This window comes from Notolepis coatsorum (genome assembly GCF_963971535.1).
Source record: "Notolepis coatsorum genome assembly, chromosome: 6".
Lineage (NCBI taxonomy): Eukaryota > Metazoa > Chordata > Actinopteri > Aulopiformes > Paralepididae > Notolepis > Notolepis coatsorum.
The window spans coordinates 101,712,822-101,726,591 of record NC_140170.1 but is presented as its reverse complement, the minus strand read 5'-3'; the positions used below and the strand labels follow the sequence as shown (position 1 = coordinate 101,726,591).

Genomic DNA, 13,770 nt, shown 5'->3' with positions numbered 1-13,770 from the left:
AGAAACACAGTGACCACATTACAGACACTTTTGAGAAAATGGGTAATTACGTGTTAGACGACATGTTTAAAGGGAGGAGAGGAGCAATGATGGAGAATATTCTAGATAAACATTTCGACAAGTCGACATGATGGTTTATCAAATCTGCAAATGATGGAGATGATGATGAGGACAATATGTAAATCAACATCCGTAAATTGGAATTAATTTGCTTGACTGACTTCATACCCTATACATTTTGGAGGCCAAGTAAACAGATTCAACCGGTAGAGTTGAAGTAATGCAATGCATTACGTTACTGATTCACTTCATTAAAGATGTATTTCATCCTCTCACTGAGCAAGATGAAAGCAATGGGGAAGACCGAGAGGGTATATATACGGGGAGAGTGATGCGAGAGAGGGACTAATCAGAGAGATCGTCTAAAGGAGTGGCGAGGGACACATTAAAGGGTTGGGCAGAGCGGGTTGCTCATGGGCAGGAAGAAACACTCGTACACTAATTGTCATGCTCTAGCGTTGCAGCAAGCAGCTGCTCTCCTGACACAGGCCGGCTCACGTGTTCGTGTGCTGCACGAACCAACAGTCTCTGATTAGCATTGTAGCGGGTGACGTTCTGCCTGGTGTGGCCCACCGGTCCCAAAGCAAACAGCAGAGCTGGAGATCAAGGAGTCGCTGCTCCGCTTCTCATCTCAAAACGTCACGATGTCGGGGATTCGACACAATGACCGTTGCGAACACCTAGAAGTAACACAAGCTGCGTATAGGCCTATAAGAGCATCGCAGCCATTGGTGTTTCAATTAACACAGCATCTGCTGGAATATGGCTGTGACAAATTAATTACATGATATTACTGGAGGTAATATAGCAGACTAGCAGTTACAGACACGATGATTTGAAAGAACGTAAATAATTCCTCTTATCGCCAACTTCAGTGTGGCTCAAGGAACTGTGACGAGCGTACGCTAATGCGGTGTCTAATGCAAGATATGCTCCCCACATTTCAACGTAATCATCTCACATAGCTTTGTCAATCTCCACTCTTCTGAAGTCTACATTGCCTGAAGTTCTCGTGGTTAATGAGATGGATGAGATTGCCCAGCTGCTTCCAAGAGTTTGTGGTGTAAAGGACTGGAGTCAGTCTGTCTCCGGGCTGGTCTGAACTGATTTTCTTTAACGAAAATGATCTCTGTCCACACAAACATCTTAGAACCAATGCAGAAAATATCCCCATCCATACTAGCTCACCTAAAAACAGGGCTGTTTCGGACAAATCAACAGAAAGGTATGAAGATGCTTTTTATTGCCATTCTCTGAGTAGTGTTGATGATCGATAAGAAAGATGATTGATGACGAGCATATCACTGTAAGCCCCACAGCTAGGAGTTTGTGCTGTGTGGTGAAATGAGTATGGTCAATTATAAGCAGCAGGTTTTTTGCTAATTTTGGTTTTTTGATTAACTTGGAATAAACCCTTGAAAGATGTTTCTACCTTTCATTATTGAATATTATTGATAACCATGACAATTTGGATATTGAATATAGTCAGATATACAAGTCAATTTGGGTGATGGAATATCCCACAATTTGTTGACCCAACGTGATGGATTATTTGAGTAAATATCTCACAATTTGGTGACCCCGACATGATTTGTTGAACTTCCTTCTTTTATAGTTTTTTGTCATAGGATTCTGGATTTCTGACGTCATGGAGCAATCATTGGACAGAATGGATGGCGGCTTGGCTGACACTTACACAAATGGATGCATCACTACGAGGTATGCAGAACCTGTTCAATCGAATCTGCATAGTCAACCATGACAATTTGGATATTGAATATAGTCAGATGGATTATTTGAGTAAATATCTCACACTACTGTCAGTCTGGTGAGGGTGTAGACTACCACATGCCTCCTCCAATACACGTGGAGTCGCCAGCCGCTTCTTCTCACTTCTTCTTATGCGCACAGAGGTTCACACTACCGTATCATCCCCAGATCCCCTCCATGCTGAACCGACCAGTAGGAATAGCTATTGCAACGACCAGGACTCAGTCATACCCCACCGGCGTCCAACCCTCGAACACTGCCAATTATGTTTGGAATGACGACTGACCAAGCTCTACACCAACCAGCCAATCCCTTTGATTGATTGATTGAAAACTTTATTAACAGATTGCAGAATGGGTACAATACAGTACAGCTCAATACACACAATTGTTAAGGGGATGCAGACCAGAGAAAGACTTTAGTCTTGTTTACATCAGGGTCCCCCATTTTCAATTCATCAGGACATATATGACATACATGACATACAGATAGACAGTACTGCTACATAGATACATTTATGACATACCAGATTTGCAAATACAGTACTGTTTGTGATACAAAAAGAGTCCAGAAAAGAGTATATACATTTGACGTAAAAACTGTACATTGGGGGAGGTTGGGTAGGTGGGGGGCTGTACATTGGAGGTGGTTCGGTGGGTGGGGTGGGGGGGAGCGGGTTGGGCATGAGGGGTGGGGGGGGGGAACACTGTACAACTGTACAAGCAAAACTGTACATCTTTGAGAGTGTTTTTGAAAGTGGGTAGTGATCACATTCCTTTACAGCTTTGGGTAGGGCGTTCCACATTGATGTGGCATAATTGCGAAACGTGTTTAGTCCCTTGTTTGAGCCGAATCTGGGTTTAACATGATTTGTGGAGCTCCCTCTGGTGTTGTGATCGTGGTATTCACTGACCTTTGGGAAGTATTTTGACATGTACATGGGTACCTTGGTCGTGTAGTGTATCTTGTAGACCAGGCCCATTGCAAGTTGCTGTACTCTGTCGTCTACTCTAAGCCATCCTAGGTTGTCAAAGTGGGCAGGGGTGAGGTGGGTTCTAGGAGTAAGGTCAAGCAGTAGTCTGACCAGTTTGTTTTGAGATGTTTGTAATTTTGTTTTTAGCGCCTTTGAGGTGCTTTGGTACCATGAGGTGCAAGCATAGTCGTAGTACCCTTGTATGAGTGCTCCTGCCAGAGTCTTCAGGGTGTTCTTGTTTACCAGAGAGGAGATCCGGTACAAGAATCGAGTTTGTTGGTTGACTTTTTTTATTACATTGGATGCCATTTTGTCACAGGATTAGCCTCTAGGATGGAGCCCAGGTAGGTAATTTCATCTTTCCTTGTGACAATATTGTCACCCACTGTAACTGAGAAGCCGTCGGTCTTGCTGAGTTTGTTATTTGAACCGAAGAGAATGGCCTCTGTTTTGCCCATGTGTAATGATAGTTTGTTATCAGCGAGCCACATGCAGATTTTGCCTAGTTCCGAGCTGAGGGTTTTTTCAACCTGTAACTTGTTCTTGTCAGAGACCAGCAGGGCTGAGTCGTCTGCGAACAAGAACAAGTTGCAGTCACAAGCTGACGACATGTCATTTGCATAAATTAGGAACAGTAGCGGTCCTAGTATGCTTCCTTGTGGAACACCACAGCTCACTGTGAGGGGGGGGGGATAGGGTACCGTTTACCTCCACCATCTGTTCTCTCCCCTCCAGGTAGGATTGCATCCATCTCACTGATAGACTATCAAAACCCATTGCTTTTAGCTTGTCAATCAGAATGGAGTGATTGACAGTGTCGAAGGCTTTTTGTAGGTCCAGCATGACCATGCCGCAGTATTTGCCCGCGTCCACCTCTTGTTTGATGTGGTCATTCAAATAGAGAAGGCATGTGTCAGTGGAGTGGGATGTTCTGAAGCCAGATTGGAATTCGTAGATTAGATTTTTTTCCGCTAGGTACTTTTCAACCTGTTCGTAGACAATTTTTTCCATGACTTTCGAGATGGAGGTAAGAATAGAAACAGGGCGGTAGTTGACTGGGTCTAATTTACTGCCCTTTTTGTGCAGAGGGGTCACTCTCGCAATTTTGAAGTCCTTGGGGACGTGTCCCTGTTTTATGGAGAGGTTTATTATGTGTGTGATGACTGGGGTGATGGCGGCTGCTGAGTCTCTGAGGAATTTGCAGGGGATGTTGTAATGGCCAGTGGCCTTGTTGGGTTGGAGGGCGCTCAGTTTTTTGAGTACCTCATCTGTTGTTACCATTTCCAGTTTGAAGTCGTCTTTGTGGACCCCTACACTCTACACTACCCAACCAATCCCTTCACTCTACACTACCCAACCAATCCATTCACTCTACACTACCCAACCAATCCCTTTACTCTACACTACCCAGCCAATCCCTTCACTCTACATTACCCAGCCAATCCCTTCACTCTACACTATACCCAGCCAATCCCTTTACTCTACACTACCCAGCCGCTCCCTTCATTCTACACTACCCAGCCGTAAAACCTTCACTCAATGCTACCCAGCCGCACTTCACTCTACACTACCCGGCCATCCCCTTCACTCAACGCTACCCAGCCAATCCCTTCATTCTACACTATTCAGCCACTCCCTTCACTCTCATCCCTAAAATGTTTGACAATGGACTGTAAATCTCTCCCCAATGACAAAGCATTGCAAAGCATTGCCTTCCTGATACAAAAGGTGCATTAATGTGATTAACCCACACTCATTATAACGGTCTGACACATGGGGCTCAGGACTGATTTCACTCCACATTCTTCTCTATTGGCTTTCTCAGCAGGTAATGAGAACATATGGTGCTGCTGTGTGAGCAGGGTTGAGATGGAAACAAAATGTGTCATTGTCATTTGTCAATTACTTGCTTAATATTAAACAGTCAGTAACATAATCTACTGTATTATTCAACCCAGTAATATAATTTCCCTCGAACATTCATAGAATATAAAGTACAACCATGATTTCAAGGTCAGCAAAATGTTAGTCTATAATTCCCTCTTTCCCCCTTTTTGAAAAATGTCTCTGAATAAGCACCATCTATTTCTCCTCCCAAAATGATCTGCAATATGATTACCACTTTGTTCAATAACTAAAACAAATTACAGGGACTGTTTTGTTGGTAATTGGATCTGCTGTTTCCCACTACATGTAACGTTAATCCATTCAAACACTGGGCATGAGAGGCAGAGAGCCGCAGAAATCAGGCAGCATGAATGCATCAAGAGGCCCTTTAGAGAGGAACAGTGAACACAGAGCGAGTATCCAGCAGCACCGTTACACAACAGAGAAGACATGGAGGAAAGGCTTTAGCTGTAGTTTTCACATGTAACGGAGGGCCATCATCATCATCGATTCATCACCCATTCAGGTACTTAAATTAAACAAACGACAAACAAACTAATTAAAATATGCTGTATGCATGTTTTGATATTGTGATTACAGCTGAAAACATGAAGAGGATACAGTAACAATTACTGCAGAGATTAATTCTATGATCACATTTATGACCTTTTTCTTAATTCTTTTTTATGGATTGCTTCCAAATCCTTTATACTGGCACTGGCATGAAACAGGCTGCCTGTATGCTGCACTACAGAAATAGTCACAACTGCATATATCTTTTAATAAAGGCACATCCCTGCTTAATGAAACATTCCTGGAAAATGGGAGTGTGCCCATCATACACGGTATAGCATGGCTTCCTGCCTAAGGCTCAGTGTGAACGTCCTCTACATATCAAAAGAAGCGACGGAGCACATACTGTATGTGCGGATGTGAGGATGCGAGAGCTGCCTGGCGTCAGCCCCTTGAGAATAGACCCTGCACTGGGAGCAGCTATAGAATAGATAGTGAAGTGAGATGTGGAGGAACACTCTTCAGCTCACATTCGTTTCGATCAATGGCTGAGAGGGATAATAGTCTCCATAGAGACTCCTCGCCCCTCTCTCTCTCTCTCTCTCTCTCTCTCTCTCTCTCTCTCTCTCTCTCTCTCTCTCTCTCTCTCTCTCTCTCTCTCTCTCTCTCTCCATCCATGTGTCCCATCCTTTCCTTTCTTTCTTTCTCTCTTATTTCATCTCCCACTCACTGATGCCCATCTCTCTCTCTCTCTCTCTCTCTCTCTCTCCATCCACGTGTCCCATCATTTCCTTTCTTTCTTTCTTTCTCTCTTATTTCATCTCCCACTCACTGATTCACATCTCTCTCTATCTCTCTCTCTCTCTACCTATCTTTCTCCCTCTCATCTTCCTGCTCCACCCAGCTGTCAGTGGTGCAGGAAGCTCACGGGGTTGGGGGGAGGGGGGGCAGAGACTCAGATCATCCTGGGAAGAATGGAGTGGAACATCTGGTAGAGAGCCAGGGTGCACGGCTCCTCCTCCGCCGCGAGCAGCCACTGTGTCATGGTAGCTTCCTGGTAACAGCTGATCCTCCAGGCCGCACCGCCTCCACCAGAGTGGACAAGAAAACACTCACTCCCTCAATTATGCAAGAGGTGTGAATTAAACATGAGGCTACGACGCAGGAATGTATGAAACATAGAATATAAACGGTATGCACACACACACACACGTGTGCACTGCATGCACACACACACACGCACACACGCACACACACACACACATCACACATCACACATAATAAATAACCATACAATAACAACCCAATCTGTATGCGGCTGCCAGAGGGTCTTTGCACGGTTTCACTATTGTGTGGCTGCAAACACACTATTGAAAAGGCTCTGCATCTGATCATCACCGTCGCCGACCTTGGCTGATACTGAATGAACAAATTCATGAAGTAGTACAGCTGAACATGGATAACTAGGACACATCTGTGGCTGTTGCCGGTGATGACCAGTGAAGTAATAGGTGGTGATGAGGAATATTGCCTTCATCACCACTGTGAGCTTTAAAGAGCAAAAACAGCCTAGCGTGGGAGTTAAGCCTGGAGCCAAGGGCTGAGCTGATTCTCTGCCTCTATCTCTCTCTGCCTCTCTCTCCCTCCCTCCCTCTATCTCTCTCTCTCTCCCTCCCTCCCATGCCCTTTATTAATCATTCTTGGTTAGTGGGGCAGAGAGCGTGGTGTTAGGAGCTCTGGGGCGTGCACAGCAATGCACACACACACACACACACACACACACACACACACACACACACACACACAGCTGATGTTCAGGGCTGCTGGCCCGGGGGCTCTGGTCTCAGCTGCAGCTGATGTAAGTAACCTTTTGAACAGTCTCCGTTGTTGTTTAGACATACCGGCTACAGTGCATAGCAAAGCAGCATACGCCCACTGTCCGTAAACAGACAACTGACCCTTCAGCTCAACTAGAACCCTAACCCCCCCAGAGGCTGCGATCTGCCTGAGGTCTTCCAACATCAGCTGCATGTTAAGCTCTCACCAGCATCTGGGTAGGGCGACTAGACAGCCGCTTAGCAGCATCATATTATAAGTCCTTTAGAGACTTACAGGACAGCCTCAAAGTGATCACACTATATCCAGTGGCGGAGGGTCATTCAGTCATCATGGTAATTTGACTTTGTTCTCAGTGTTATCCGGAGTTTGTGTAGGAATCGTCTGAGAGATGGTTGGAGTATGATGGGACGCTGATGGGCGTAAGGAACACGGAGGACCACTTTAGCACCTGGGCCCATGGCTGAGCAGCCTACTAATAGAGCATATAATTAGGCCTTATGTCTATGCATGTAAGTGTAGCACTTAGTGTACTTGGACTGGGCTACATGCCATCATTGCCATTATCATGGTTTGATGTCAGAGATAATACAAAAGGGAGTGAGAGAACTGGGGTGTTGATGATGTTTAAGTTGTTAAGTGCCAAATTTGCATATTTAGTATTCTTAACTATAGAAGGAGAAGGGGGGTCAGCAGGTGAGGGAATGCTGAAGGACAGGTAACAGGTAAGATGACGCACCTGGTTTGACCGTCTTCAAACGAATAGGCTCCCGAAAGTGGCGAATCACAGCCAGGGTGTCGCGGTTCGTAAGTCCACTGACAGGTGTTCCGTTGACCTCCAACAAGACGTCTCCGTAGTAGGGCAGCTTCCCGACGTGACACACCAGCACGTCCAACTTCATCTGGCCCAGGTAGGGGAACTCTCCCACCTCGGCGCCTCCTAGGATCTCCACCACGGAGCCGAACTCCCCGAGGTTTCCCCAAGATACCGCACATTCCACCACTTTGCTGGACCAGTGTTTCTTCTTTTTCAGCGTTCTGGACATGTTTAATCCTTTTCAAATATCGAAGCGATATCTGTTCCGTACGGTCAGTTTACTGTTGGTTAATAACAACTGTGGCGAGATGTGTTCTAGTAATAAATCGTCTTGAGTTATTCCCGCGACCTGTTAGGAATCGCATCTCCCTGTCAATTATAGTTTTACGCACAAATGCTCGTAGTGTTCTGTCATCCCGCGGATCTGTCCTCTTCTACAGTAGTCCGTAATACAGTATTTCCAAATGCTCCTCGTGCGTAAAATAGAGGAGTTGACAGCAGCAATCTGGTTAATAAAAACAACAGAATCAACGCTTTATTCTCTCCGACGCGGCATTGCAACTCGATCCATCCTTTGCTTTGAAGCCTTCTGGTGTGTAAGTTGTCAAAAACAAAACGTAAACTCACCTCATCCAAGTGAATGATGAGTGAACGACACTCGGCGATATGGGATCATATCGGACGCCGTGTAGCTTGTTTTTAGTGCGTCAACGAGCGATCCCTTGTATTATGTTAGTGGACCAACGGATGGCGAAGGCGACCGGAGCAGTTTGCATTGAATGGAAGACGATTTCGCGGTTGGAATTCAACGCATTTGGTCTGAGTGACAAACTACTGGCGAGTGGCGACTGGACTGCATTCCGTGCTGCAGGTTCGAACACACCTGGCACCGCCGAGGGAGACGCGCGGCCCCGAAACGCCCATTTACGCAGCACAGTGCGCACGGCACCCGGTTCAACCACCTTTTCTTGACGGTCGGTCACACACCGTCTCCATCATTTCATTTGGTGTGTTGTGGAAAACAAATAACCTAATTAATTAAGCAGGGGAAAAAAACTTGTTTTCATTTTACATTCCTATATAAATGTATCGCTATTTAAAAGTTATTATGGCACGCTTTTTAGGTATGGCAAATTTACTCGGCGCTAGCTTCTTATTATTTGACGACAGATTACGGTACTTCCAACGCATGGACAACTTACAAGTAATAATCAAACTACACACATAAAACGTAATTCGGGCGGTTTAATGGCAATACACCTTTCATCAAATTATTGCACTTGTATCTGAATTATTTTAGTAGACGACATGTTCTTGGGAGGGATACATTCTGCTGGCTATTTTCAGCGTCTCCACAGTGCCACCTGCTGGTTATTTCAGCACTACTACATACTCGTACGTTCTCTTCCCTCACCTGCAACCTATGACCTATCAAAACCATCATATCATATTTAGCAATTTCATCGATTTAATTTCATACGATTATTACAATTTAAAATAATATCTGAAATAAAAACAAAAGAAAAACGAACCTTACTGTCGTTGTTGTAATACTATGTGCCCTACTATATGCTGCTGCAGCTGTACTACACTCTACTACTTATATGCTAATAATGTCTTATGCTGACAAGTTGTAAGTCGCTTTGGACATGTCAGCTAATGTAATGTAAAAGGAATAGGTTAATCTCTGAATTCATACATGATCATAATATTAGGTTATTATTGCTATTATTATTATTCAATATATGTAATGCTAGTCTTATTAGGTTATTATTACTGGTTGTTTGTCTCCCACCTTCATGGATAAAGGTTCTAGAAAGAAAGTATAGCATATGCAATCGTGATTGTGCATTATGACTAAAATGACAATATGAGGAGCACCCCCAAATACATGTGGAATTAAGAGCAAGCCATCTGCATGTGCTCAAGCAAACAAGGGCGGTATGGTGGCACAGTGGTTGGCACTGTTGCATCACAGCAAGAAGGTGCTGGGTTCAGCAGGGGTCCTTTCTGCATGGAGTGTGCATGTTCTCTCCCTGTGTTTGCAGGGGTTTCCTCTGGGTACTCCAGTTTCCTACTACACCAAAAGACATGATTGATTGATTGATTGATTGATTGATTGATTGATTTATTGATTAAAAAACATGCATGCTAGGTTCCCTGCCATTGCCCTTGACTAAGGTACTGGCATTACAACTGGAGTTGGTCCCCAGGCTCCAGACTGTGGCTGCCCACTGCTCCTAGATAGTTAGAATGGGTCAAATGCAGAGGACACATTTCCCCAAGGCGATTAATAAAGGTTAAACTTAATTTATCATGCAAAGAAACAGGAACACCACCAGTCAAAATGCATGTATTTTCAAAACTTTTGGTATCCCACTATCTAGGATATAGGACTCCTGGGATGCAATGAGCCAGAGTGGAGCCTGGTATTGAACTCAATGCTGCCTTCAAGGTAATCTAGATTCAGAAATAAATTAAAGGGACACTCCACCAAAAGAATATAGCTGATTTATTCTGCCTATAATCTCAAACATATCCAAAGACTATAAAATGTCTTGTACACATTTATTTGGTTTAGTTAATATGCGTGATGTCATTATGATGTATATTATTCCAGGAAACAATAAATATATCTCAGTGAAATTATAATATATATAGGCCGTATTAATGCAATAAAAATTGTCACTTTACCCAGGTTTTTATATCTGTTCCAGAACCTGCCAATTATATTAACAAAAGCATTTTTTAAGACCCTTGACACTCTTATTATGCCTTTCATTTGGGGATACAAAACACACCGTATTTCCAAAAATCATCTGTGCAAGCCTACAAATATGGGAGGCCTTGCCTCACCCATGTTTCAACACTACTGGGCAGCCAATGCAAGAGCTCTGGTCTACTGGCAGGACTCATACCCTGGTGAGACCACCACTACCACCCCTGCATGGCTGGCCATAGAACAGAATGCTAGCAGTATCTCTCTCCCAGCACTTCTTTTTGCAACAAAGGCAAGACAACTTTATGATAAAGAACTTGTTGAAAATATGGTACCAGATCAGAAAAGTCTTTAAATTACCAGAGACAGGCGCCCCAGTGGCGAACCACATAACGAGCTGAGTCGCGGCACGGCCGACCCGGGTTCGATTCCCGGACCCGTCGTTATTTGCTGAATGTCTTCCCCCCACTCTGTCTCCCGTTCCTCCTCTCTCTCTCTCTACTGGACTGCCCAGTAGCAAAAAGCGATAAACGCTAAAAGATAAATCTTTAAATTACCAGAGACGTCGGTCTGTACGGTCTGTGTCATAACAATGCTTTCCCCCCTCCACAATCAGACCACATTTTTTTTAATGGAAGGAAAAAGGAATAGTCTCTATAGAAAACCTTTACATAGATGGTAATTTTGCCTAATTTTCCCAACTCCAGCATAAATGAGCTCCCCCCACTAATTTCTTTTGATATTTACAAATTAGGAACTATGTTCGTTTAAATATTCCAAATTTTGAAACGTATACACCGATTGCTGTGATATATTACCTCATGACTAGACTCATTTACAGAACACTATATTCCATCTACACAATGCTTGAGGGAGTCATGGGAGAGAGATATTCAGGTGGACATTCCAATGGACACCTGGGATGAGGGCCTCCGCAGTATCCACTCTTGTTCTATTAATTCCAGACATCAGTTAATTCAATTTAAGGTGATGCATAGACTTCATCATTCTTGTACAAGATTGCACTCAATATACCCCTCAGTCTCCCCACTCTGTACCAGATGTAAATCTGCTGAGGGCTCACTGGGTCACCTCTTCTGGTTTTGCCCAAAGCTCCATAGGTTCTGGAGTGAGGTGTTCCAATGCTACTCAAACATCTACACCCATGACTTTCCCCCAGACCCAGTAGTGGCTATCTTTGGCTGGTCACATAATATGACAACACTCAATTACTCTGAGATACAGACTATACAGTATGGCATGGTAATTGCAAAGAAATGCATTTTAATGCTGTGGAAGAAAGAAACTACCACTTTTCCAAACCTGGTTGACAGAACTCATTAATATGCTACATATGGAGAGAATACGCTATGGGAACGCAGGGCAACCCAGCAAATGTAAAGACATTTGGCAAGCTTTTCTTGACTACCGGGTAACTGGGCGATCTGATAGATACAATACATACTGTAGATATATAATTGATTGATTGATTGAAAACTTTATTAACAGATTGCAGAATGGGTACAGTACAGTACAGCTCAATACACACAATTGTTAAGGGGATACAGACCAGAGAAAGACTTTCATCTTGTTTACATCAGGGTCCCCCATTTTCAATTCATCATAACATATATGACATACACGACATACAGATAGACAGTACTGCTACATCTAGACATTTATGACATACCAGATTTGCAAATACAGTACTGTTTGTGATACAAAAAGAGTCCAGAAAAGAGAGTATATACATTTGACGTAGAAACTGTACATTGGAGGTGGTTGGGTGGGTGGGGGGTTGGGTAGGAGGAGAACAATGTGAACTTATAGAGCACTGTTTTTGCTATGTGTTTGTTGTGTGGTGTTTCTTCCCTCGGCTCCTTGCTCTAAAGGCATCAACTGAAGGGACTCTTGATGGCCTGATGGTATTTTGTACAAAGACTATAACTGGACTATGTGGACTGAATGGCAACTGTGAAGCTGTCCTTTACACAAAGCCATGTAGAAAGACTGTCTATTATAGATATATTCTCAGTGTCTGATTTGATACGTCTATGTCTAACACTGGTAAGAGACACGAAGGAGTGACTGGTTATCTTGTTTTTTAAATTTTGGAGGGGGGGGGGGGGGGGGGGGGGTGGTGGTGGTATATATATATATTATTTCTTGTCGTCGGGATGTCTTGATTTTGTCTGTTCTGTCTGCTTTGTTTGTATCTGTTAAATCATTGAATAAAAATAATATAAAGAAATTATGTTTTTTTTTAGAATTTCACTGAGCTGTACTTCCTGTACTTATTTATATACTGTATGTATATCTCAAAGGCTTTGCATATGCCTTTCCATAAACGCAACCACTCACTAATAATATTGATAATCTTTCATTTTCATAATTTCACTGAGATATATTTATTGTACTTCCTGTACTTATTGCATCACAATTATATCACACATCTCAACTCGTTCTTTACTGCAGTGACTTGCAAAAAAATATTTGGTGGAGTGTTCCTTTAAAGCATATCAAGATGAATTATTGGGCTCTGTCCATTTAAACATCAGTTTCTTGGCAAGGGTGGAAAGCAGTTCTCAGCAGGAGACCTCTCAATTCTTATCACAGCTTGCTTTAACCCAAGGTCCTCTTCCAAAGACGGCGTATTGAGGGCAACGCACAAAATGGTCATTTTGGCAAACTGACAAGCCGAAAGTGCTCTCCAACAGCGCACCATAAAAGGTTGGCAAACGGACAAGCAGAAAGTGCTCTCCAAACAGCATGCCATAGATGTGTGAGAAAGCACTAGTGTCAGCAATCAGCATACTGTAGATATCGAATTAGATACCCAACTTTTTAATTGTCAGGACAGAGTAGACCCACTGTAGTATTTATGAACCCCTGAGTAGGGCTGCACGATTTTGGGAAATAATCTAATTGCGATTATTCTGACAGATATTGCGATTGCGATGCGATTATAACATATTTAAAAAAAAAATTACAAGAAGAATGTTGCAGCTTTCTGTAGTCGGGTCCCAACTGCAAAATTACTGTATTACCCTGTATTATACACTTTTACTATCATGTAGACTATTCTGCTTTGTGTTTACATGTGATGTATTGTATACATGCACATTTATTATGTTCTTGTGTGATGTATCGCACATTTTATTGCTGTGTGATGTATTGCAAATGTTATTGCTGTCA

At 43.3% G+C, this 13,770-nt stretch overlaps 1 protein-coding gene across 2 annotated transcripts in view; it reads right to left on the bottom strand.

Moving 5' to 3' along the window:
• magi3b (membrane associated guanylate kinase, WW and PDZ domain containing 3b) overlaps positions 1-8,276 on the bottom strand; it is a 439,603-nt gene extending 431,327 nt beyond the window's left edge. For both annotated transcript variants that reach the window (XM_084316729.1, XM_084316730.1), the window contains exon 1: positions 7,779-8,276. In XM_084316729.1, the coding sequence (XP_084172855.1) occupies positions 7,779-8,085 (307 nt within the window). In that variant the 5' untranslated portion in view covers positions 8,086-8,276. The remainder of the gene's footprint in view (positions 1-7,778) is intronic.
• Positions 8,277-13,770: the final 5,494 nt, after the last annotated feature.